Genomic DNA, 24,640 nt, shown 5'->3' with positions numbered 1-24,640 from the left:
AGCTTCTTTGAGTGGTTTGAGTGAGAAATTAAATGAAAGATTTTATTTTCTTGAATTTTTTCTTTAATTTATTATCATTTATTTATTCATTAACCCTTTCGCATCCAGCGTGAACCATAAAAACATTGAAACATGCGCTCTGTTATCCCGATATTTATTCTTATAAACGATCTCAGAGGACCTTTTTCAGGCAAAACCATTTTCTTCGACTTCTGCGTGAATTTCATGTATTTCTTACTAGGAAAAACAATTCCATTCATAAATGATTGGGAAAATAAAATGTTTCATGTTTGGGTCAACGTATGATCCAAAAAACGCAAAAAGGTTAACAGTATATTCAATACTCTGATTGATTTTTTGTAAAAAACAAGTTGTATAAGAAAGACGCGAAAAGTTTCATAAGCTTGATTTTTTCACTGAAAAGAAATCCAAAAATTCTTCTAAAAATCATTCTTTGCTCACACACAAATATCCAATAGAAAATTCAGAAAATTGTTGAAAAAAAATTCACACAAACGAATAAAAAATAAAACAATAAAACGTTCCAAACCTTCCTCCATTTACTGTACAGAAGCACTGCGGAAATTCATTGGATGTTCTTCGGAAATTCCACCTTTGCTTATTTACTGGGTTCCATGTAAAGTGTGTAAAAGAAGAGTGGTGTGTGTGGTGGAAAAGCGGTTCAAAGAAAATTTTAGCGTGTTTGACGGTGAAAATAAATAATTTAGAAGAATTTCCCCGTGTTTAGTGTGCTGCAGGTGGTGTGAACTTTCTAAAAAATACACCTCTTGTGTATTTTTGAAGTAAAGTTTGGCGTAACGTTGCGGGAGAAGAAGAAAACGAGCGGCCGAAGACGCGCAGATTTGTTTTACACGAAATTGGGCAAAAAATCAGGATTCTGCAATGATTAAGAAGGATAAACCTCTGCTGTATGATCCCAATATCATCACTAGGGTGAAACAGGTGAGAATTCCGGGAGATTTCTGCTGTAAATTGTAGTTTGCCTGCAAAGCCGATTGTTTTGAGGTTAGAGATGGTGAAATTTCACAATCGGTGAAATTTCACAAATTTATTTGAAATATACCTCTAAATCGTGAAAGATTTATATAGAAGTAATGAAAGGAATTTATGCAACGACATATGAAGGATGATCCTCTATCGCAGAACAATTTTAACCCATCTCGTAGGGGAACATAAAAAATAGAAGAATCGCGAGAGAAACTTCCCAATATCCACTGGGATCACATCGAAAAGTGCAGTGAAAGTACAGTCCGGGAAAACATAACCTCAATTTGGGAACAACATTTAAATGAATAGGAGGAACTCCATTGTGTTCGACCAGCGTGGCATCGAGACCTCTTGAGCTTCTTTATAACCTTCCCAACTTTTCCTGCCTACCCGAATGAAGATTTGAATGATTTTTGCTTCACTTCTGTCTTTCCGGACTTCCCGTCGTTGAGTTTTTTTTTCTCTTCTTGGAGTGGAGACAGAAGTAAAGCAAAAATCATTCAAATCTTCATTCGGGTAGGCAGGGGGGGTTGGGAAGGTTATAAAGAAGCTCAAGAGGTCTCGATGCCACGCTGGTCGAACACAATGGAGTTCCTCCTATTCATTTAAATGTTGTTCCCAAATTGAGGTTATGTTTTCCCGGACTGTACTTTCACTGCACTTTTCTATGTGATCCCAGTGGATATTCGGGAGTTTCTCTCGCGATTCTTCTATTTTTTATGTTCCCCTACAAGATGAGATGAGTTTAAATTGTTCTGCGATAGAGGATCATCCTTCATACATTCGGTCATAAATTCCTTTTCTATCAAATTTTTTTGGTGATGCAACTTCAGAGCGTTGTTTATTGAATGAAACACCCCTTGATTCATGGGCACACATTTTTTTTCAAAATTTATTCCTTTTCCTTAATTTTTGGCTATTTGTGATAAACATATTGCATGCAGTGTTTAGTATGGGGGTCGCTGGGGATAGACTAATTGTTCCCCCAGTCCCCCTTGATGTAGTCCCGATGCAAACTTCAATTTTTTTGAGTAAAATTTAAATTCTTTGCTCCCTAATGATTAATCTGTGTAATACGTTGTGGGGAATCCCACAATTGTATTGTGACCCAAATCTACATCCACCCTTTAAGATCCCCAAAGTCAAAGAACCTGATGTTTTACCAATATTCAACTTTCTTTGCTGTGATATTTTAAGTAATGCATTTGTGGAGACTCAGTTTTTTATGACATCAAGTATATTATTCTTATCTACTGAAAGGGGAGCTTTAACAGCTCCCCACAAAGAATATTCAAAAGACGAAACACTAATATAACACTCATTGAACGATTAATAGCTGATATTTCATAATTTAATGCGTTAAAATATAAAATTCTATCGTTTGAATATTCCTTTTGGGGAGCACTTGAAAGGGGAGCTTTAGGTAGTTGAGAATAATATTGCGTGTAAAAATATCCGAATCCCCCAAATACATTAGTTACTTAACCTTTGGAATGCGGAGGCCTTGGTAGTTACGTAGAATGCGAAGGTGGGGTCGTTGAACGACCCCAAAAAGAAGGCCAATTTTCTCCCAAATTATACAACCTGGAGTTGTCGGGTTAGTGCCTATAGATTCCTTATATAGTCCTCTTGCACCCTGCACCACAAATTTGCTACCCTAAAACACTTAGAAGGAGATATTCGGGAAAAACATTTTTCACTCACTTTTCACAATTTCTTCTTGAGAAATTTGCCACGAAGTTGACCGCAACTGCTATTTTTTTCCACTCTTCCCCACATTCCCCTTACTTCCCGCAACGTGATAAATGGCAATATTTCTCGAATATTCTTTATTGTTTTGCACATTTACATGCTTCTAATTATGTTTTATGTTGTTTATGCTCTAAGAAATTTTCCGCAGCATGACCGTTACACGAATTTTTGAATTCCCTTCTTCTACATTTTCCTTAATAACTTTTCTTGTGGTGGTCGGATTGAGCTGAAATTTTTACACAACCTCCTCAGATAACCAAGGAACTTATTTCCAAAAGATGGGAACGCTATCTTTTATATTTATTGAGTTATAGCACGAAATAGAGCGCTGGGGTCGTTCAACGACCCCGCTCCGCATTCCAAGGGTTAAAAGATCCGAGTAAAGAAAACCGAAAATAGGAAAAAATGTTTTTTTTTTCTTTGGAGTTTTTATGGGGGGAGTGGATTTGATTAGTACAATTCAATTATTTGTGGATCCCCAAAATCTATTACAGAGATGTAATGCTGATTTCATATCTTTTAAGGGGCAAATATTTAAAATTTTAACAATTTTTTAAAAAATGATATAGTGACTAGTGACCACAAAAAAGGGGGACTGGGGGGAGCAATAAATAATTACCTCCATACTAAATTTCACCGCGATACATTTATCACAAAAAGCGGAAAATAATAAGAAAATTAATTTAAAACCAAATTTGAATCTAAGAATCTGCGCGCTCATGAATCAAGGGGCACGTCAATTTATTTTAATCAGTCCAACCACGTGGTTTTGGGAAAAAATGAAATTTAGTCGTGAAATTTCATGAAATTTCATTTTCTGAAATTTCATGAAATTTTATAGCTCATCTCTATTTGAGGTTATGTTCACTTGTCAGTATGGAAGTTTCTTTTAATGATTTTTTCTCTGTTTTTCGTTCTTTGGGGGCTACGTGGGGCTGCAGTATTTGGAGGATAATGTGCACCAGACCTATGTTGATGTGGCTGTTATGGCCCAAGATCTCCAGGATAAATACAAAGAGTACAACAAACGAAAAGCCGGAGCTTTCCGGATTCAAGTTGAGCAAGCCTATAAAACAGTTTTGCACAGTTACGGCTTGGACAGTAATCCCAGCAGTGACGAGGAGGGGGATGTCAATTCGGATTTGGAATTAATGGATGATGCACAATCAAAAGGGAGCGATCCCATGAATGATGCCCTTCAGTCGCTCTATATGAATAACAAAGGGAACAAACGTGCTCCTGCCACTGCAGTCTCCCAGGGGGAATCCATAAACATCAGCAGCGATGAGAGTGGAGACGAAGGGGCGGCAAAAAAGCATCCAATTCTCAGCAAAGTCACTCCGGATATTATTGTGACGAAGATTCAGAAGCAAATGGATGCTGCTGCTTTAAAGACTCCGCCCTCTGTTGCAAAACCCGCAGATGTGGAGCCTGTGGCGAAGAAGCGAAAGATTGATGGCCCGGCTGAGTTGAAGAAGGATGCCAAAGTGGATACAAAGACAGCGGAGAAGGATGAAGCACGTCCAGAGCCACCACCAGCTGAGATTCCAACAGACGCTCAGGCTGCAAAGGGGCGCAAAGGGAAGAAAGACGCACCGGCAAAGTCATCAACAGTTAAATTTGCCAATTTTGGTGGCAATGAGAAGATTCTCGACGAAATCTGGAAAGTTCTGCTGTACTTTAAGCGCCCCAAGCTGTATCGGCACATTGGGAAGACACCCCCAAAGGGGCTCCTTCTGCACGGACCACCTGGATCGGGGAAAACTCTCCTCGCACACGCAATTGCCGGGCAACTCAAAGTTCCAATTGTCGAAGTAGCTGCTACGGAGTTAGTTACGGGCATTTCCGGGGATTCTGAAAAACATATTCGTCGTATTTTCGATCAAGTTGTCAACATGACTCCGTGCGTGCTGTTCATCGATGAGATCGACGTGATTTCGTCGCACAGGAATAATGCGCAAAAGGACATGGAGCGTCGTATTGTGACCCAGCTGATTTTCAGCATGGATAGCCTGGAGAAGGTGCCCAATGGGGATCAAGTGTTGGTTATTGGGGCAACAAGTCGCGTTGAGGCACTGGATCCATCCCTCCGGCGTGGGGGGCGCTTTGACTGGGAGATTTGCTTGGGGATTCCCGATCGGGAGGCACGAGCGGATATTTTGCGTGTAATCTGCGACAAGATGCCGCTGGAGCGTCCCTTTGACTTTGACGCCCTGGCTGCCCTGACGCCGGGCTTTGTGGGTGTGGATCTGGAGACGTTGACCATGACAGCTGCCAGTGTGGCCTTCATGAAGCTAATCCTCGCCAAGGATGGTAAAGCATTACTGGAGAAGTATTCCAAGACGCACGAAAGGCAAACTGTGCCCGTTGTTGATTTGGATGAAGATCCCATTCTCATGGAAACAGATGATGTGTCCTCATCCACGCGGGCAGACAAGCAAGATGGGGATCCGGAGATTGTAATTGATGATGATGACGTTCCGGAGAAGTCAAATCAAGCGGAGAAAGAGGCGGAGAAGAAGCCGGAGGAGGTTATAAAGGAGAATGGAAGTGCTGAAGTGATTCCGGAGAAAACAGAAGAGGAGAAGAAAGATGAACCAATGGATACAGCTGAAGAAATTCCTCCGGAAACGGCAAAAATCCCCGAAGATGGGCAGGAAGTGGTGCCAGCTGCAGTGAAGCAAGTAGATGAGAAAGTTGAAGAGAAGAACACGCCGGAAGAGCCAAAAGAGGTGCAGGAGAAGGTGCCAGAGGAGAAGGAGGAGCCACAGATTGTGGAGGAGAAGAAGCAGGATATTGAGGAGAATGGGGATGTGACAATTGTCTCAGGGGAGGGAGCAACAATTGACATCACCGAGTCGCCCAAGAAATCCCTTCCGGAACACACACAGAAGCCCCAGAAGCAGCAGAATTCTGCGGAATCCCTCGCGGAGAGTTTGCTGAAAGATCCCAAATTTCTCCTTCAGCTCTCCCTGGATGAGAAGCTGAATCTCCTGGAAAAGGACACGGAGATTACAGAGACAGATCTCGAGAATTTCTGCATTAGTATGGATGACTTCCGTGAGGCGCTGAAGACAACACAGCCCGTGGCGAAGCGTGAGGGCTTCATAACGGTGCCCGATGTTACGTGGCAGGATATTGGATCACTCTGGGACATTCGGAAGCAGCTGAAGCTTGCCGTGACGTCATCGGTGAAGTGCCCGAAATTGATGAAGGCGTTAAAGTTGGAACCATCATGCGGGGTACTCCTCTGTGGGCCACCTGGATGCGGGAAGACCCTCCTGGCAAAGGCTGTGGCCAATGAGGTGGGAATTAATTTCATCTCAGTCAAGGGTCCGGAGTTGCTGAACATGTACGTGGGTGAGAGTGAACGGGCGGTACGTCAGTGCTTCCTGCGTGCTCGATATTCCGCTCCGTGTGTCATCTTCTTCGATGAATTCGACGCTTTGTGCCCGAAGCGCTCCAGCCGGACGGAGAACACGGGGGCGACACGAGTTGTTAATCAGCTCCTCACAGAAATGGACGGAATGGAGGACAGGAAGGGTGTCTTCGTTCTCGCAGCCACAAACAGGCCAGATATGATTGATTCAGCCGTCCTGCGACCGGGACGTTTTGACAAGATACTCTTTGTTAGCATTCCAAGGAGCAACGATCGCTGTGACATCCTCAAGGCACTGACAAAGGTGAGAAAAAACTCCACAAATCAATGCGAACTGATCAGCTTGAAGTTTGTACACTTCTCTTCCCGGAAAGTGCTCTAAGTGGCTGGAATTTGTGTATCCATCCTGCACATTGCATCAGGAAGTTTCTAAGGGATCTTAGGAACCTTTTAGCTGTGATTCTTTCGAAGAAAAGAATAGCACAGCTTCTGTGTACCACCTAAAATGCAATGTTGTCCAATCGGGCTCAAACTTGGTATGAGCACGAATTAGAGACCCCACATTCCGAAAAACGTATGCTCCAAAAAACTTTTCCGGCCGTCCGGCCGGCCGTCCGTCCGTCCGTCGTATAAGGCTTAATAACAAGAGAACGGTAATAGATAGAGACTTGGGGTCAACGGCAAAGTTCAAATGTTAGGTGGAAGACATCCGATTATGAGGTCAAATCCACCCCCCCACCCTTCCGTCCGCCATTTTGGAACACCCCTAAATTTTGTTTTCACTATATCTCAGCGCCTGTAATAGCTAAAAATCTGAAATTTTGATATGTTGTAGGGGCCATCAAGACCTTTCCAACGATACCTCATTTTCGAAAATCGGTCAAGCCGTTTAGTCAATATAGCCGCCACAATTTTTCATCGAAAATCGGCCATAACTCGAGAAAGGCTTGACCGATTTTGATCAACTCAAGCTCAAATGAAAGCTCTCAGCAAGCCCTACAACTTTTTAGAACATCCAAAGTTTCAAAAGCGACCGCTAGAGGGCCAAAAATCAAAAACAAAATTTTCGATTAGTTTTCGATGAATATCTTGAAAACTGTACGATAGATTTGGATGAAATTTCAGTATGTTATAGTTGACTATATTGTCTAGCTCCATGCCAAAAATGAAGAAAATCTATGTCGCCGTTCTTGAGATATAGCCTTCCAAAGTTGGCATGTCATATCTCGGGTTCTACAGGTCCGATTTTAATCAACTCAAATGCAAATGAAAGGTTTCGTGAAGCCCTACAAATATCTAGAACATTGCAATTTTGAGAAATGACCGCAAGAGGCGCCAAAGTCAATATTTTGCATATCCAAAATTTTTAAGTCTAAATATCTCAAAAACTGTACTATGCATTTCGTTAAAATTTCAGTATGTTATAGCTGAGGTCAATACCTTTCCAACAACAGGTTATTTAAGAAAATCTATGGAGCCGTTCAGGAGATATAATGGTTTTAATTTTCATTTAATTAATACGCAAATTCCTAGGCGCCCCGCGAAGCGGGGCGCCTTATATATAAGGTATATAAATATAAATGCAGAGTAAAATATAACGGTAAAATATAAATATATATAGTTGCATGTTTAATTAGTACGCTAATTATTTGGCGCCCCGCGAAGCGGGGCGCCTTATATATAAGGTATATAAATATAAATGTAAATGTAAAGTAAAATATAACGGTAAAATATAAATATATATAGCTACATGGTACAGATTAAGGAGAAAAGGGAATGTACATGGTAAGTTTCACTTACGGGCTGTGATTCTTCCTTCAGACGCCAAGTTAAATATATTTAAATGCAAAGTCTAATAGATAGCTGCAGAGTATGGATTAATCAGAAAAGGGAATGTACTGGTAAGTTTCACTTACGGGCTGTGATTCTTCCTTCAGTGATCAGTCTAAGTGTGATATTTGATATAAGTTTGGTGGTGCAAACTCTGGGGAAGGATGACTCGCGCCACGAATCACAGCCAATGCGCGAGTTAGCCTTCCCCCAGAGTTTGCACCACCAAACTTATATCAAATATCACACTTAGACTGATCACTGAAGGAAGAATCACAGCCCGTAAGTGAAACTTACCAGTACATTCCCTTTTCTGATTAATCCATACTCTGCAGCTATCTATTAGACTTTGCATTTAAATATATTTAACTTGGCGTCTGAAGGAAGAATCACAGCCCGTAAGTGAAACTTACCATGTACATTCCCTTTTCTCCTTAATCTGTACCATGTAGCTATATATATTTATATTTTACCGTTATATTTTACTTTACATTTACATTTATATTTATATACCTTATATTTTTTTTCAACACCCGGTTGATCCTCGATGTTACCTTCAGGAGAAAATCTGAGTCTATAAAAGATGATGATGATGAAATCAAGGATCAACCGGGTATTGCAAAGAAGGTTCCTAAGATCCTTTAGAAACTTCCTGATGCATTGGGCAGGATGAATGTTCAACTTTCAGCCACTTATTGCACTTTCCGGGAAGAAAAGTTTATTCAAAAAGTGTACAAACTTCAAGTTTTTTTGCGAAATGAACTTTAAAAAAAATTAATTCTTCCAGAATGGCACAGAACCTCGTCTTGCGGAGGATGTGGATCTAGAGGAGTTGGCTGTGCTCACGGAAGGGTACACTGGAGCTGATTTGGCGGGATTGCTGCGACAGGCTGCAATGAAGGCACTTGAGGAATATCTGCTTATTACCACGGATGATTCGGATGACATTAAAGTGACCAAGAAGAACTTTCTGCAAGCTCTAGATGAAACCAAACCATCTGTGTCGTCAGAGGTGAGTCAATGTGTCCAAATGCCCCTGATGAAACCAACAAAACATCCCCGAAATGTCACAAAAAATTCAAATTTTTTCAACGAATTTTCTTTATTTCAGGAACTTGAAAAATACGAAAAGCTCAGGATTCAATATTCATCTCAATCTGGATAAGGTGGGTGGCCATATAATGTGAAGGAATGTGGATGATTTAATACAAAAACAAAAAGAAATTTTATTGTAAAATGAAGATGAAGAGATCTTTAGGATTTCGTGAGAGAATTAACTTTGCGTAAGAACATGAAATTTTGTTGATTCAATGTGAATTAAATACGAAATACTGTAGACAAAAAAATATTGAATAAAATGATTCATTTGGTATTTCTCAAAGTTTTTTGAATTTTTGCTATTTTTCATTATTTTTTTTGCCTGAATTTGGCTAAAAAATTAATTGAACCTCAAGGACGTGTTATAGCGGTTACTTTTCAAATGATTCCACCAGAGTTGGCGCGTTTTTTGGTGTTTCAAGTAAAATGTTTCAGTTGTGTTGCAGTCATGCAGGACATTTTGGAGGAAAGAAATAAGAAAATTATTTTTGCTTTTATTGTTTTAAAAACATTAAATTAATAAAATTACAAATTCATTAGTGAAAAATTGGGAAATTTCCCGCTTTTTTCACATTTCGGAAATATTTTCAGAAAACTACAAATGCAGCAAACTTCATGTTTTGTATTGTTATTGAGTCATTTTCCCACGAAGAAATTTTTATCACAATTTTCCACAGAGAAATATGTAGAGGAACTCGAAATATCTGCTGATTTTCTGTAGAATATTTATTTGTGTTCTGATTTTATTTTCAATGTTTTCAAGGAATTTTTTCAATGTAATTTTTCAATATGGTGCAATAGAATTGCTGCCACGACCGAACCGCTTGACCGATTTTCAAAAATTCAGCAGATTTGGAAAGGGGATTAAATTACCCCTTAAACGATATTCTAATGGTCAAAATTGTTGATCTAGCGGCAGAGATGCAAGATGTCAAAGCCAAATTTGCAAAAATGGGAAAAACATGTACATTTACCAAAATGGCGGCCAAAAAATAACAGGTTGACCGTTTGTTTCTTTCCAAAACTAGTCGATTTTCAAAAATACGCCATTTTCCCTTGCCCGGGAACTTTCTCTGCTGCGGACTGATCCCCACTTGCAGCCTCCCCGTGAGTGATCACTGAGTGAATTTTTGAACGCTTCCTGAATCCCTCAAACCAATTTTTGCTGGCCCTTAAATCCGGAAAACACTCCGCATCATCTCTTTCAGCTCTAATACTGTTGTAAATACTTTTTGCTTTCATCCTCACCCATTCTTGGGAACACGGATAAGCATATTTTCCCATTTCGTCAATCCAAGCTTGTAAGAGGATCTTCATTTCCGTAATAAGGGGCCCACGCTTGTTAGTATCAAACAGTCTTGTTATCCCTTCCGTGCCTCCTTGATGGCCTCCTTTTTGGAAAAAATTGTGCTGATCGTGCTGTGATTCACTTGGAATTCACGTGCCAATTCCAAAGTTGATTCTCCGGCTTCACGTCGGGCAATGATAATTTGTTTTTCTTTAATAGAGAGGCTTTTCCGCGTCTTTTTCGCATCCATTTTAGTCACTTCCAACTCACTTTCACAAAGCAAATAAAAACAAACAAACGTCAACGTCAGTTTTGCAATGAAAAATCAGATGAATATTTGTATAACAGTTAACAGAGGGCGCAAACGAACAAATAATTTTGTTATACAGTCGGTCGTAATATTTCAGGAAAAATGTCGGAAATGTCGTTCTATGTCTCATTTTTGCCTGCGGTACAACGTTAATCTTGGGCCGTCGTTGTATTGGGGTTCCACTGTACAAGGGCGCGTACAAGAAGTTTTCCAACGCTTTTCCACCACTTGTCGCCAGTTTTCCTCGGCATTTCCTCTGCAGAGATTTCAAGGTATACCAGAGATTCTCTGAAGAGAACCAGCCCATCAGTCAGTTTCTTCTTGGAGCTATGATAGCTGGTATTGATGGTAACTTCAGTAGTTACGGCGCTGGTGTTCCGGATGGACATAATTTTCGTTCTAAGTGTGAAAGAGGAAAATTTGCTTTTTGAAAAAATGTGTAAATAGTGCGATTTTCTCTAGCTAAATAGTTGTGAAAACCACTGAGAGTGCAGCTGCAGTCACGGTGGTGTCCTTTTGTGTTGTTTGTGTGAGTTCTCGTGCATTTTCTGGGCTGTTTTTGAGTGATTGAAAATTTGGTGGGTAAATCCACACACACAGTGCGAAAAAGAGGAGGAGGATTTTGTGAGGAGAAAAAAATGGCAACGGATAAAGTCAAAGTGGCCGTTCGTGTGAGACCCTTCAACCGACGAGGTAACTTAACTGCTCTGGAAAAGCCTTTCAATTGCTTGAAAGGCTTTTCTTTGTGGGGATGCTTCCTGTGGTTTGGGCGGGGGTGGTTTGATGATTTTTCCCGTCGTTGTCTCGTGCTCTGCAGTCGCGTAGCTCCTCCGCAGAGTGAACCCCCAATTTCTGGGCTCACGGAGCCGGAAACGCAGAGACGCTCAATCGCTCTAATGAGGCACTCTCTCGCGTCAAGGCGAACCCAAACAATGGGGCAATTTGACGGGGGAAATTAGTTTTGGCTGGCTCAACACTATTTACCTTACGGACGCCCCAAAAGTCCCCCAAAAATAAGTACCCGCAGGTGCTGCAACAGCTGCTGTTGCTTTCTTTTCTTTCTTCCAAGAATTTACAATAAAGACGGCACCACAAAGCCACAAAAAGTCTCAAAACAAAAATTTTCTTTTTTTTTTATTTTAAATTTTGCCAAAATTTCAACATGAAAATTTCATTCATTTGACAGTTGTTCTGAAATTTTCCTTTGTTTTGACAAAAATCATCCGTCGTTAGGAAAAAAAAACCAGTAAAATGCTACTAATTCAACCTCGCGAAATAATTTACACACTGATATGATTTGTAGAGTTGTATAAATCACCTTCCTCCACATTTTGCTGTGAGAATATTGTAAATGGGAATTTCGTGGCACACCAAAATGATTCATTCGCAGAAATATAATTTTTTTGTTGTTGAAATATTGTAAAAGTTGGAAAAGTTTCGCGGTGTGATAGGCGTTGCGTTGATGACAGCTGTCAGTGTTATTTCTGGAAGGATTTTTGGAGAACCTCGGAAAACGTGAAGGCTCAAAAGGGCATGGAAATCTGGAAAATCCTTCGTGAGAAATTGAGAACTTGTTATGTGATACACCTCAATGAGGCGTGGAGATAGTAAATCGATGATAACGATTTTCCGTTGAAAATGATACCTCCGCAATTCTTCAAAGAAAGGAAATGAATTGATTTACGCTCTAAAACAAACAAAGAGCTGATTTTCTTTCCAGCGATGTTTTGAAAAAATAATATTATGTATTTAGTTAACTTTATTATTAATAAACAATAAATAAGTTATTTTATTAAATTAAATATTTTTTCTTTTTTAAAAACTTTTCTTAATCCATTTAGGACCATTTGGTAAAAAGATTAAGTATCTAAATTTTGAAACGTTTTTTTACATTTCTCTTTTACATTTTTTCTGTAAGTGCGTTAACCCTTTCGTAACCACTTAAAACATTGAAACATGCGCTCTTTTTATCACTAAAGTTCTTTGGATGCTTTCAAAAAAAAACATTTCTCAGTTGGAACGTCTTTTTTTTTGCATCTCTAGTGTGAATTTAATGCATTTCTAACTTGAAAAAATAATTAAATTCATTCAAATTCAAGAAAGTAAAATGTTTCACATTTGGATCCACGTGACCCAAAATACGCGAAAGGTTTAATTTTAATAGAAAAAATACTGCATTGAAAGACGAATGTTTTAATGCTTCGTGCTGGCTGCAAAAGGGTTAACAGAAGGGATTATGAAACACATTCAAGGAATTTTCGCCTTCAATTGGCGAGAAAAATTTAGAAACAGATCCTATTTTTATTGATTTTTTTTAGAGAGACAAATAAAAACTTACAAGGGAACATTAAAAAAAATCCTTAGTTTATAAAGAACTTGTAAAAAATATTTAAAAATCGGTATTTACTTATAATAAAACATAAAAAAAATGTTTATTATTCAATTTACACTGAAAATTGATTTTAATAAGGCATATCAAGCGCTAAAATAGATATTATTTTAGTAGATTTCTAGTTAAACTCAGGTTCTATTATTCTGCGAAACTTCATCTCATATTTTTGAGGAAAACTGCTGAAAAGCTAAACTTTATCGGTTCTGGTCAAATGGTAACGTGTCTTTGTTAGAATACAAAGAAAGTAAAATAGTAATAAAATCTCTTCTTAATTTTCTAATAATTATTTTTTGATTGGTTTTAAAACATTCTTTAAAATTATGATTAAAAATGAATGATTCTAAGTAGGAATTAACACCAGAGGAAACGTTAAAAAACTCAACTTTCTAGTTTTTTAAATTTTATTATTTATTTTAACCAATTTTTAAAGGATTTCCATTGGAAAAATTCTTAAAGAAAAACAGGTATTATTGAAAACAATGTCTGTTCATCTTTGTTTCCATTTATTGTTCTACACTACAATAACAATAATAATCCCTGCTAAATATTCCAAAACCTTCCTAAAAACTAAATCGGACCAAGGAAAACCCAATAATAGGATTTCTGCTTGAAATCCTATATTTGAATTTCTTCTAAAACCCCAAGGAAAACTTTATATACAACCCTCTACTAACCCATTCACCCCATTCCATAATATATTTGTTTTATTTGACCCATTTGCTGGTAAGAAATCTAATATTGCTATTGAGTTTACATTTGCATTTCTCCTACGCTCTTTGCAAACTCTGTGAGGTCTTTGCCATTATAATGGATTTTTTTTTTAAATTAATTTTAATTAGAAAATCACTCCTCCGCGGTCTTTGTGTTGGAAAAAAAAATTCACACAACAGACTGATAGTGGTGCTGGGTTAGTCTTGAGCCAGTTAATGACCGTCTACTTGTGGAGGTTTTGTGGTGGAAAACAATCAACCATGAAATACCTCTATTGAGGTCATCGGAGCCCCACCACGAAGGGCGCTAATCATACGTATTGTGAAGACGGTGACAAAGGTATATATCTCTTTGGCTCTTTGGGGGCTTTGCTGAAAATGTGGGGCTGTTCAAAAGTTCATTAATCTCAACGTATTACGTAACCCTGATCTCATTCTGTGGCATTTTAGAGTAGGTAGTAAAGAGATATCTTTTTTCTGTGTTAGAGAACAGAAATTGATTGCAAAGAGATTTGAGGAAAACCTTAGAAGAGATTTTTCATTTTGATTCCACTGCAGCTTGACCGTTGCAGTTGAACGCTGCAGGATGATGAGGTCCTGCAGGGCAGTGTGAAAAGCGAGAAATTGAGTAGAATGAGGGGATTTTTCAATGGCCTACGGCTTAGAATGACAGAGAGTGTGTGAGAATCCTTCCTAGAAGGGAGTTTCAAGGGTGAATTATCGATCCTTTTTGTACGTGTGGTCGCCTCGTCCTCACAGTCACCCAGAAAACGTACAACAACAGCCAAGAGAGGAAAACACCTCAAATGGAAGAAGACAGACAAAATAATTTTAGCCGATGACTCGAGCGTGGTGTGTGCTTCATAAACCCAAAGAAAGTAACATGAAGTCGTCATCATGATTCATCCATTCGCGGGAATTGTTTTTTATTTATTAGAAGAAGTATTTTGTGGTGGTAGAAAGAGAAACTTCTCTCCATGTATATTACCTCCCGGTTGTGGCTGCAACAATGGCAAGACGGAAGACACAAATATCGGCAGAGGCTTTGTGAAAGAAAATTTCCTCCAACGGCGCGCGATGTGCACGAAAAGGAGAAATCAAGAAGTAAAAACCGAAGGGAAACTAATAAATTGATTTGTATTTATTATACCTGTATGTGGGATCATCAAATATTTATTTTAATACGCACACAAGACCTCGTATTTTCTTATCATTCCTCCCATCGTACCTGATAAGCCACAACCATAATTTTCCCGATGAGATTTTTCAATCTCCCCCACACACAGACTTATTTGCCTGTGTGGTGGAAAATTTATCTACCTAAATTCCGTTGAAAAAGACTAAATAATTCACGAGAAGTTTCCTTCTTTTTTTTGGTTGACTCTCAATAGAAAGTGAATCAGGGCATTTTCCACGATGGAAATTCACGTCAAATTTCACCGCATGAATCACGTCAAAGGAAGTTGAGAGATAGAAAACCTAATTCGTTGATTACACGAGGGAAAATATCTGTGTGCTTCCTCACAGACAATCATACGGCTGTGATTTGAAAGAAATGAGCAAATGCCCGGAATTCCTGGGAATATCTTGCACATTGCCAAGAATATTGGTTTTTTCTTTCTTTGCTCTTTGTTTATTTCTTTGTGAGCTGCAGACAGAAAGACGCTGGAAAGTTTCTATACTTGAGAGATTTTTGTAATTTCTCTTTTGAGAGCTTTGACAGAAAAAGAGTAGATTAAACGTCAAACGTTTAAATAAAAATGTCAAACATATTAAAAACAATATCGAACGTTAGAAAAGGAATTGCTAAACTTAAAGAAAGTTAAATAGTAGAATCAGTAGAATAAACTTGAAATGTAGAAAAAAATAAGTAAAACGTTTGATGTAAATCATTAAGCTTTAGAAAGTAACATTAAACGTTAGAAATAAAATGTAAAACATTAGAAAATAATATGTCAGTTAGAATTGTAAACAAACTGTCAAAAGCTGCTAATTTGAATACACTAACCGTTGTTTTTATTTCTAATTTACCAAGGGCACGTTAAATTTTGTCCAGAACGGATTAAGTTCAGTTTACCAGGATATTTTCTTAAAAATATAAGATGATCTTGTATAAAATATAAGAAACGCAGTTTAGCTAGAAATACATTTTTTGATCATTTTATTGTGAAAATTAAATATTATTTTGATATATTAGTAAAGCTTTGATTATATTTTTTAACGAATTTTCCTGAAACGGTAAAACATATTCGTTGTGGACAAAATGTGATGTTCCCTTGTTAGTCTTTATAACCCTCGACTTATAAGACATTTCTGACATTTCTTCAAAACATTTTTAGGAATTTCTCAAAAACTTCAATAGTTTTCTAAAAGTTCCCCCATGAATAAATTCCTGGATACGCTTCTGATAAGTCAAAACTAACTAATAATCTAAAAAAGAGTCGCGTAAAATTAAATCCAACGTTAGAATTTGCTTAAAAATCTGTTCTTTTATCAATTAGTTTCATCCCTCTCTATGAAATTCTTCTCCTTGTTCTTCTCTGTAAAATAATTTTAAAGATTATAACAAAAACGATATAAAACATTGCAAAAATTACCTCACAATTTTCATTACAGATGCAAAAGAGCTTCTGCCTTTATATAGTCATAAAAATCCAGCCATATTATTATGAAAGAGAAAATTGCAAATACAATTAAAAATCAATTTCCCGATGGGAGAATCGGTTATGAAAAACTTGAGGAGAAAAATGTTCAATTATTCACTGAGTAGCTGTAATGAGGTTTATTGATGAATTTTGTGCTTCAATCGATCAGGTGGCTGAATTGTACCAACACGCATTCAAAACTTCAACGTATATAGGTACACTTAAACCTGCTAATTGTATGGAAAATTATGTGGTGAAATGAAGGCCAAAGATTAGTCAATAAATTGCAATTTTTTTCCAACATTTGCTTCTTTTTTTTTTAAACGAACAAACGTCAATGGAATTGGAACGCAATTTTCATAAAGCTTTTAATTAAGTATATCGAACATTGTTCTACGCCCTCATTTAGCTTCGGAAAAATTTTCTTTGATGAGTCGCGAGAAAATTTGTTTGTAACGTCTCAAAAAGCTTTTGTGAGAAGAAAAGTTTTACCTTTTGTGGTATAATAGAGTTAAAATGCGGGTAATTCCGGTGAAAGTGAAAACAACTGAGCTTTGCAATAGACGGCGGTTTATGCAATGCTCAAAGAGACTGACTGTTTCATTTTCATTTTAATTCGCAGCAAGACCTTGCGGTGTGTATCCATCGCACATTTTCGAGTGAGAATAAGACGCTTTAATGCGATTTCGCGTGTCTGTGAGCCACGAGAGCGTGTAAATTCTCACTGTGTGGAAGAATTTGGATCACTAGGTGTACCAAACAATATATGTGTATTACCTACTAAAAGTTCTCACTCAATGACTGTCGATTTTTACTGTGTACTACCATAGATGCTAATTAGGAAGTCACAGAGAATCCCGCACAGATTCTTGCGGCCTTTGTCCACTACATAGCTGGCCTCGTTGAGCTCATCGCTCAGCACGGCTCAACATGTTCTATGCGAATGAGATGGGAAACAAAGCTGTGAATGATGATGCGTTGAAAAAAAAATTGAAAAGGCGAATTAACTTCGCTACAATGTAAAGAAAAAAACGCGATAAATATGCTGCAAAAAAATATCCATGCTAGACAATTTCATCGGAAGCGCGAAGAGACGAAGCAAAATGGAAGTTAGAAATTAAAAGGATTCCATGCTCTAATGTAAATGTTTGCAAAATTTTCGCATACATTCTGCACATGCTGAAGAGCCAACATAGAGCCAGCGAGTGACTTAATTTGTGAACAATTTCTCTCTCACAAAGTGATTATTTATTTATCACATACAGAGACCCAAAGATTTGTTTATATTCCCCATATGTGTTTGTTGCGGATGGCTGGGAGAAGGATCTAGCAAATTGGAGGCATTTCCAGAAGAAGGGAGATTAAACAGTCAATAAGATTTAGAATGGGATTAGATTAATATTAAGGGTCTTTGCCAAATATTTATCTTTTGTGTCTGGGATGGAAGATGCTGAACCATTTGAGTAACTCTCAGGGTTAAGATTTACCAAAGAAAAACAAGCTTGATAATTTCAAGAGGTTTGTCTTTTTTAGATTTCCGTTGAAAAATTATTTTAATATTTTTTCAAACAGTCTTTATCAAAACGGAAAAGGAGTTTTTATTGAAAAACTTTTACTAACTACTTAGAACTGAAATTAACTAATTCTAAAGGCTCCAACAGATGGACGAGAAATTCCTCGTGCGGTGCGGCGCGGCGAGGTTTTCGGCCAATCAGAAGCGAGAGATGGCACACACACATTCTCGCCGCACCGTACGAGAACGTTTTTCGGCCAATCCGAAGCGACGAAGGGCCACGAAATCCTCGCCGCACCGCACCGCACGAGGAATTTCTCGTCCATCTGTTGGAGCCTTAAGACGAGAATTTAACACGAAAACGCGTTTCTTTTTTTTAAAGGTTTTTCATTGTTTGTTTGTTTATGGCTTCATTTGGGATAAAACATAACCTCACATTCATGCAAAATTCAAGAATACTTACAAATTAAAAAAAAAATCTTTAAGATTATTTTGATAAAAATTGTAATTCATTTCAAACAGAGAAAATTCTTCAAAATCTTCAACAAAATAATGAACTATATCGTCGTTATAGGATTTAAAGAATAAGAGGTTATGTTACTTACGCTCTGAAAACTTCTTAATTCAATTTTACTTTCAACGCTTTATCGCGTAATAGAAAAACATAAAAAGTATGTCTTTAGCATCTTTATTTTCAATTTTTTAAATGAGTTATTATGACTCTGTTTCCTGAAATTACACCAAAATTATATTTAAGAAAAACAGAGAATATTAGACGTGAATAATGTCGTTTTTAATTCACGCAATATTGCTTCTCATGCTAACGATGGGAAGATGTTCAAAATGAAGACACTTTGCATGAAAACTTTGTGTCGCAATACGGGAAATAATTGTTCAATTTTATTATACCTCAACTATGTATGTAGGTACTTATCAAAAGAGGGCCCAGAGAAGTGAGAAAAGTTCACGAAAGTGTAATTGGGTCAGAGCCGCGGGTGTGCGTTCTTAAGTCAATTCAATTGAATGTTAAATTGAAAGTGAGAGTGAAGACGCTGAGTTTGCAAAGAGTTTGCGGAGGAATGTTTGCTGAAGGGGCGCGCGAAAAAAAAGCTCATTGTGTGCAAATGCTTTAATTGGACAACTGTGCTTTTACCACCCTCAGAGGCACGCAATGTCCAAGTCAGTAAGCTCATCAAACCCCATCCACCGCAACGCAACACTAAAGAGCAACAAAGTAAATTAATATTGAGCTTTGCACACGACCAGAGCTTTTTTCTCTCTCTCTCTCTTTTTGGGCACGTTTTTGTGCCACCCCCGCAAAGTTTTTTTTGTGGCTAAACAGAGCGCCAAAATAGAGACGAATGGATTGAAAGAGGTGAAGGAATTGTAGGATAAAATATCCTCGGTACCTTTGAGTATTTTTTGTGTGGATTATTTGCACAAAGGTTTGACTTCCGCTGAGACAAAACAAATTGCATTAGTTTGATCAAACATTTTTCCCTCAATTTTTTGACCTCTCAAATACATATGTATTTAGTGGGGGTGGTTATTTTTGCACCCCAATCAAATTGATTTGCCCGTGCAATTTTAGCCCAAAAAAAATCAAAAAGCGTGGTGAAATGTTGAAGGCGCAGGAATAGTTTTCGTGTTTTTGGGTGCCAACATAGAGGATTCTCTATCATTTTTTTTATGGGTGTGTGTGAATGAAAATTTGGCAAATGTGGCACCGCCCAAAAAAAAACTCCAAAATACCGAAGTTCGTCCGCCATTCATCCTATTTCGGTGACAAATTAAATGATATGGAAATGGTAGTAGAATAAATTGAGCCAAAGAAATTTTTATAGGAGCGCTAAAGGCAATTTCCACGAGGGATTTTCTCGTATGATTGAGAGAAATTTATAAATTGGAATGATGATGAAAAGCTCCTGGAAAATTACACGCGTTCTCAAGTTCAATGAAATTGAGGGTGAAGTTTTATTGATTTAAGGAAAATTTCCAAATCACCTTTTCTATATGCGAGGCCAGAAAACGATACATAATTTTTTTCTGGGCGGGATCATTTATTTGAAATGAACGGTTAATGATATGATTTTATTTAAATGACAGTTAATTAAATTCTAACGTTTTTTAAATAATACAGCGACGTTTTGATTTATATTTCTTTATTCAAAAATATCTCTAAATACATTCAACAAACTTTAATATTGTAGGACGATAATCCTACATGGGCTAATAACTACCCTTAATTCTGAGCTAACGGGTCCCGAACTGAATCGGACGAGCAACAGTGGGCTACTGATACCTATGAGTGCCTGATGAGCGGCATAGAGCTAACGACTCATCTCACTCTTTCACCCAGAGCAGTCCAACCCTAGACACACATAGTGCCATAGCTCAACATATAATACGGTAGAAGGGTTTCTCTACCGGGGCACATAGCATTGTTCTACATCTCGGCCTTCCTGATATGATCAATGTCCTCATTGATGAAGTGAATGGTCAATCCAGTGTCCTGATTCTTTCCGCTGTAATTCATCGTTGTCATCTTGTTTCTTAAATCTCTTGCCTTTCTTCCATGGGGGAGTACACATAGTACTATGAGCTCTGTGAAAGAACTAAGCCTGGGGCTCAGCTAGTGAAGACGAAGTCTTCTTGCTTCGGCTCTCGTCTTGGTTAGCAATTTATCTTCCTTCTATCTAATTCTTAATTCCTATTGTACGTTTCGTGTTGCTTTCCTTCTTTGCATCTTGGTTTAGCGCACTCAGCTTTCAAGCGGCACACAGCCAATGCTTGACTTCGGCACATAGCCTTCCTTAACATCAATCCAGTCCTCATTTCCGGTCGTAGGCTTAAGATTCTCTTCCTTCATTACCTCTAGATTGTGTCTGAGTGGGGCATATAATATTTGATATTTTAAATCCTTCACATTTCTTTGTTGCTTCCTCGTTGTATGACCATTCTCTAAAATGACAAAGAAATTATTCTCCATTTATATTTAGTAGGCTTACCTTGAGATCTTAATTTCACTTTTCTGTCCTGAAAAACAACTAATTAAAATCTCGAATAAATAACAATGCATTTCTGTAATTTCTTTTTTTTTTTTTTTTTTTATTTGACTTCACACCTGACTACACTCAGTAGGTTTAAGCTTCTTTATTTCCTCGAAATTCAATTTAATTATTCCTACATTGGAATTCATCGGAATTATTGTGGGCACTGAGCAATCAAATGTCCGGGCTTCTTGCATTTGTAGCAAAGTTTCTCAGAGCTCCGTTGCTCCTTGGTGGTTTTCTGCTCTTTCTCACTTTTGGCTCCCCTGTGTACTTCACGCTGAGATTCTCCATTGTCATCCTTCTTGCCATGGCGGTACGGATGGTAGCGGCCTGAATTCTGCCCAAAGTTGCGCTTGGAATAGCGCCTGTCTTGCTTGGGATCGTCTGCGTTTTCATTGCCTTGTTCCGCATCAATTAGCACACGGAGAAGTTGTGGAAGAGATGCGAAATTTTGCGTCAACAATGATGTCCTCAACGACTCGGATGGAAGGCCCATTATTATATATTTCATGGTGGTTTTGTCATCAACCTTGGCCTTCGCCGCTAGGGCCATCATGTTGTGGAAGTACGATGAGGTTGTTTCATTCTTCGCCTTGCGACGGCTGTCGAGTTGTTTGTGTATTTTCGCGAAATCCACCACGGTAGGGAAGAATTGTAGCAATTCATCGCGAAATTTCGCCCACGTATCCAGCCTCGCTTTGGCGCCATGGAACCACTTTTCAGCGGGTCCCCTCAGTCGCATGGACGCATAAAGGATTGTAATCCTCTCTTCCCAATGATACATCAAACGCGCATTTTCAACTTCTACAAGCCAATCCTCTGTGTCAACGCAGTCGGCCAAATCTGGATCAAATCGCTGGATTATTGCGCTTAGTTCCTTTGGTCCCATGGGCATGGCAACCGTGGAGTTTTGCCTTCTCGACATTGTTTTTTCCTGCAGTTAAAAGAATTGAATTACACATAGCATCTTTAACTTTTTTACCTTTGAAAATCCTCTCTGTCCATCTTTTATATCATCTTACTTACTCTGCTGCGATTTCTTTGCGATATTTAATGAACTTTTCCTTGAATTTCCTTGCAATACACCTTGAACACTCAAATGACTTGCATAAAATGACAATAATATGATGCAATACCCGAGCATTCAATCGGCACGACCGAAATGTCACGATGTGGTCAAATTCCAGCAAAACATTTCGTGTTTCTCAATCTCGTCGAATTCATGTTTCAATAAACTCGGCTAATTTCACTAACCTATGAAACACTTCTAAAACATTTTGCATTTTTTCATGAACATATTTTCCTATTTAATTTCCCATGAAATCTATTCAAACTTTATCATGAATTGCCTGAAAATGAATTCCTGTTAAGACATGTTACTGCAAGACAAGACAAGACAATTATTTTGTGCGGGTGGCCACCATTCACACAGAGCATACACAAAAGGGTCAACACAAAGAAATTTCTGGAATTGCCAAAAATTTCTCAGAAATTCATCATGACTTTTTCAATTCAAAGAAACATATTCCCCTTCAATTTTTTCTCTCTTTATTTCCCTTTCCTGGGGCACTCAGGGGTACTTGCGCTACTTCCATCGCCGGGTGCTCCTCCACACAGTTGCTGGGGCGCTTCTCGATGGTCTTCGCAGTCCTATCTTGCCGCATTTCGCTGTTTCTACGCCGCATTTTTCCTCCACGCGGTGGCGGCCATGTTGCTCTCTGCGTCGTCGTCTCTGCAATTTTCACTTATTTCTCACTCGCGCCGTGTTTTTCACGGTTTTCCACACGCAGTGGCACACGCGGACCCTATCCCACTTCTGATATGTAGGACGATAATCCTACATGGGCTAATAACTACCCTTAATTCTGAGCTAACGGGTCCCGAACTGAATCGGACGAGCAACAGTGGGCTACTGATACCTATGAGTGCCTGATGAGCGGCATAGAGCTAACGACTCATCTCACTCTTTCACCCAGAGCAGTCCAACCCTAGACACACATAGTGCCATAGCTCAACATATAATACGGTAGAAGGGTTTCTCTACCGGGGCACATAGCATTGTTCTACAATATTGTTTTTAATCTGATGCCCTAATCTGATATATAGCAGAATCTTCTGGGAAAGTATTACAGATATTGATCCATGAGAACATGTACCTATTCATAGTAAAATAGCAGAGCTTTCCTGTTTGAAGAATAACGATTCTTTTCATTCATCTTTTCATACATTTCCTCCTATTTTTCTCGTATTTTTTTTAATCTTGAAAACTCTGACCAAACAATTTCATCCTTTTTTCTGTGTGTGAAAATTGTGAAAGAAATCTCCTCACTTGATGCTTCTTCCGCAAGAGTTGAGCTCTTTATCTTCTTATAACTATCTCATCCAATGCGGCGACAGTGTGCATCCAAGGGTGATTAAAATTAAGTGAAAGCAGCGAAACTAAAGGGGCGGGATTTTTTTTCTCTCTCTCTAGTTTAATTCCGCATTATTATGAAACATATCGCACAAGCAGAGAGATATTGCTCTTTGTTATTTGATGGCTGTGAGCAATTTACTTTCGGGGGCATTGCCATTTAATTAATTAAAACAAGTGCGATGGTCTTTTGAGGGATAATGTCATCACTTATGCCATCCTTTTAACACCACTATCAGGCACTTTAATTTAATTTGTAACGTTCTCTAAGGTAATTGAAAGGATTGAAAGTAGCGTGAAATTTTTATTTAATCTAATGGAAAATTTATTTTCCTTTTACGTTCTTAATTTTCTTTGAATTATGAAGTACACTGCACGGTTTAGTTTATTTTTAACCCTTCCGTGGCAATGAAATCGGTGTTGTGTCATCTGACTCTGAGGAAGTTTTCTTAAGCTTCTGTGGGACTAATGAGGATAAAAGAAAATACAAAGTCTCTATTTTTATCAGAATTAAAGGCTTTTAATAGTGCTATTAAAAAACGTCAAACTTTAAAAACGGAATGTCAAACGTTAGACTAGAATTGAAAATAATATTGTCAAAAAACTTCTTATATCGCTGTTCGAAAGAACGTTAAATGTTAGTTTTGAATAAGTTGGCAAAAACTTGTATTACGGCTGTTAAATAAATTTCAAACCTTAAAATTGAACAAACTGTCAAAATATTTTAACGTAACTGTTAAAATTACTCAAAAAATGACAGTTGCAAATGTCATAATCCAAACATCTGTCAAACAAACTGTCAAAATATACCAAACCACTCAATTTTGAATAATGAGAGTTATCTATAATGGGAAAGAGATATTTTTCCCTACCAATTGTCTAGAAATTCACCATGTTCTACATAATACTGCATCTCCCCCGCGAAAAGTGTGTTATTCTTTCCGTTCAATTGGATTTGTCTCAATGGCAAAATCTTGAGTGTCTTATGCAATTAATCACGGAGAGTGAATTTTTATTGTCTCTCCGAACGATCGAAAAACACCCGCATTGTGAAATATGATAAGAAAATTCAATCCACTTGAAGAAAATTCCCTCTTCCATGCAGAATCAATTTCAATTCATAAAAAACAAGAATATTTCTGTGTGAGTATTTTTATGGTTTCCCGTCGTTGAGACAGTTTAGTTTGAGTGTGTGTGAAATAATATACATTAAAATGAATTTCACTTGTTATACAATTTTCGCAAATAT

General features: G+C 38.0%; 3 protein-coding genes across 5 annotated transcripts in view; 2 read left to right on the top strand and 1 right to left on the bottom strand.

Annotated features, from left to right (window-relative positions):
* Positions 1-609: 609 nt before the first annotated feature.
* On the top strand, positions 610-9,350 carry LOC129791749 (nuclear valosin-containing protein-like). The gene is made up of 4 exons (XM_055830120.1): positions 610-963; positions 3,702-6,443; positions 8,757-8,981; positions 9,081-9,350. The coding sequence occupies exons 1-4, from the start codon at positions 904-906 to the stop codon at positions 9,132-9,134; spliced, it is 3,081 nt and encodes a 1,026-aa protein (XP_055686095.1). The 5' UTR covers positions 610-903; the 3' UTR covers positions 9,135-9,350.
* Positions 9,351-11,017: 1,667 nt separating this feature from the next.
* The window catches only part of LOC129791745 (kinesin-like protein KIF13A), a 60,101-nt gene continuing 46,478 nt past the window's right edge, over positions 11,018-24,640 (top strand). For all 3 annotated transcript variants that reach the window (XM_055830086.1, XM_055830085.1, XM_055830084.1), the window contains exon 1: positions 11,018-11,358. In XM_055830086.1, coding sequence (XP_055686061.1) covers positions 11,304-11,358 — 55 coding nt within the window. In that variant the 5' untranslated portion in view covers positions 11,018-11,303. The remainder of the gene's footprint in view (positions 11,359-24,640) is intronic.
* Positions 20,161-23,033, bottom strand: LOC129791747 (uncharacterized). The gene is made up of 2 exons (XM_055830087.1): positions 22,005-23,033; positions 20,161-21,912 (listed from the first exon to the last, which is right to left on the bottom strand). The coding sequence occupies exon 2, from the start codon at positions 21,901-21,903 to the stop codon at positions 21,130-21,132; it is 774 nt and encodes a 257-aa protein (XP_055686062.1). The 5' UTR covers positions 21,904-21,912; positions 22,005-23,033; the 3' UTR covers positions 20,161-21,129.

Source organism: Lutzomyia longipalpis, chromosome 3 (assembly GCF_024334085.1).
Source record: "Lutzomyia longipalpis isolate SR_M1_2022 chromosome 3, ASM2433408v1".
Classification (NCBI taxonomy): Eukaryota; Metazoa; Arthropoda; class Insecta; order Diptera; family Psychodidae; genus Lutzomyia; species Lutzomyia longipalpis.
This window is presented reverse-complemented; position numbering and strand designations above follow the sequence as displayed.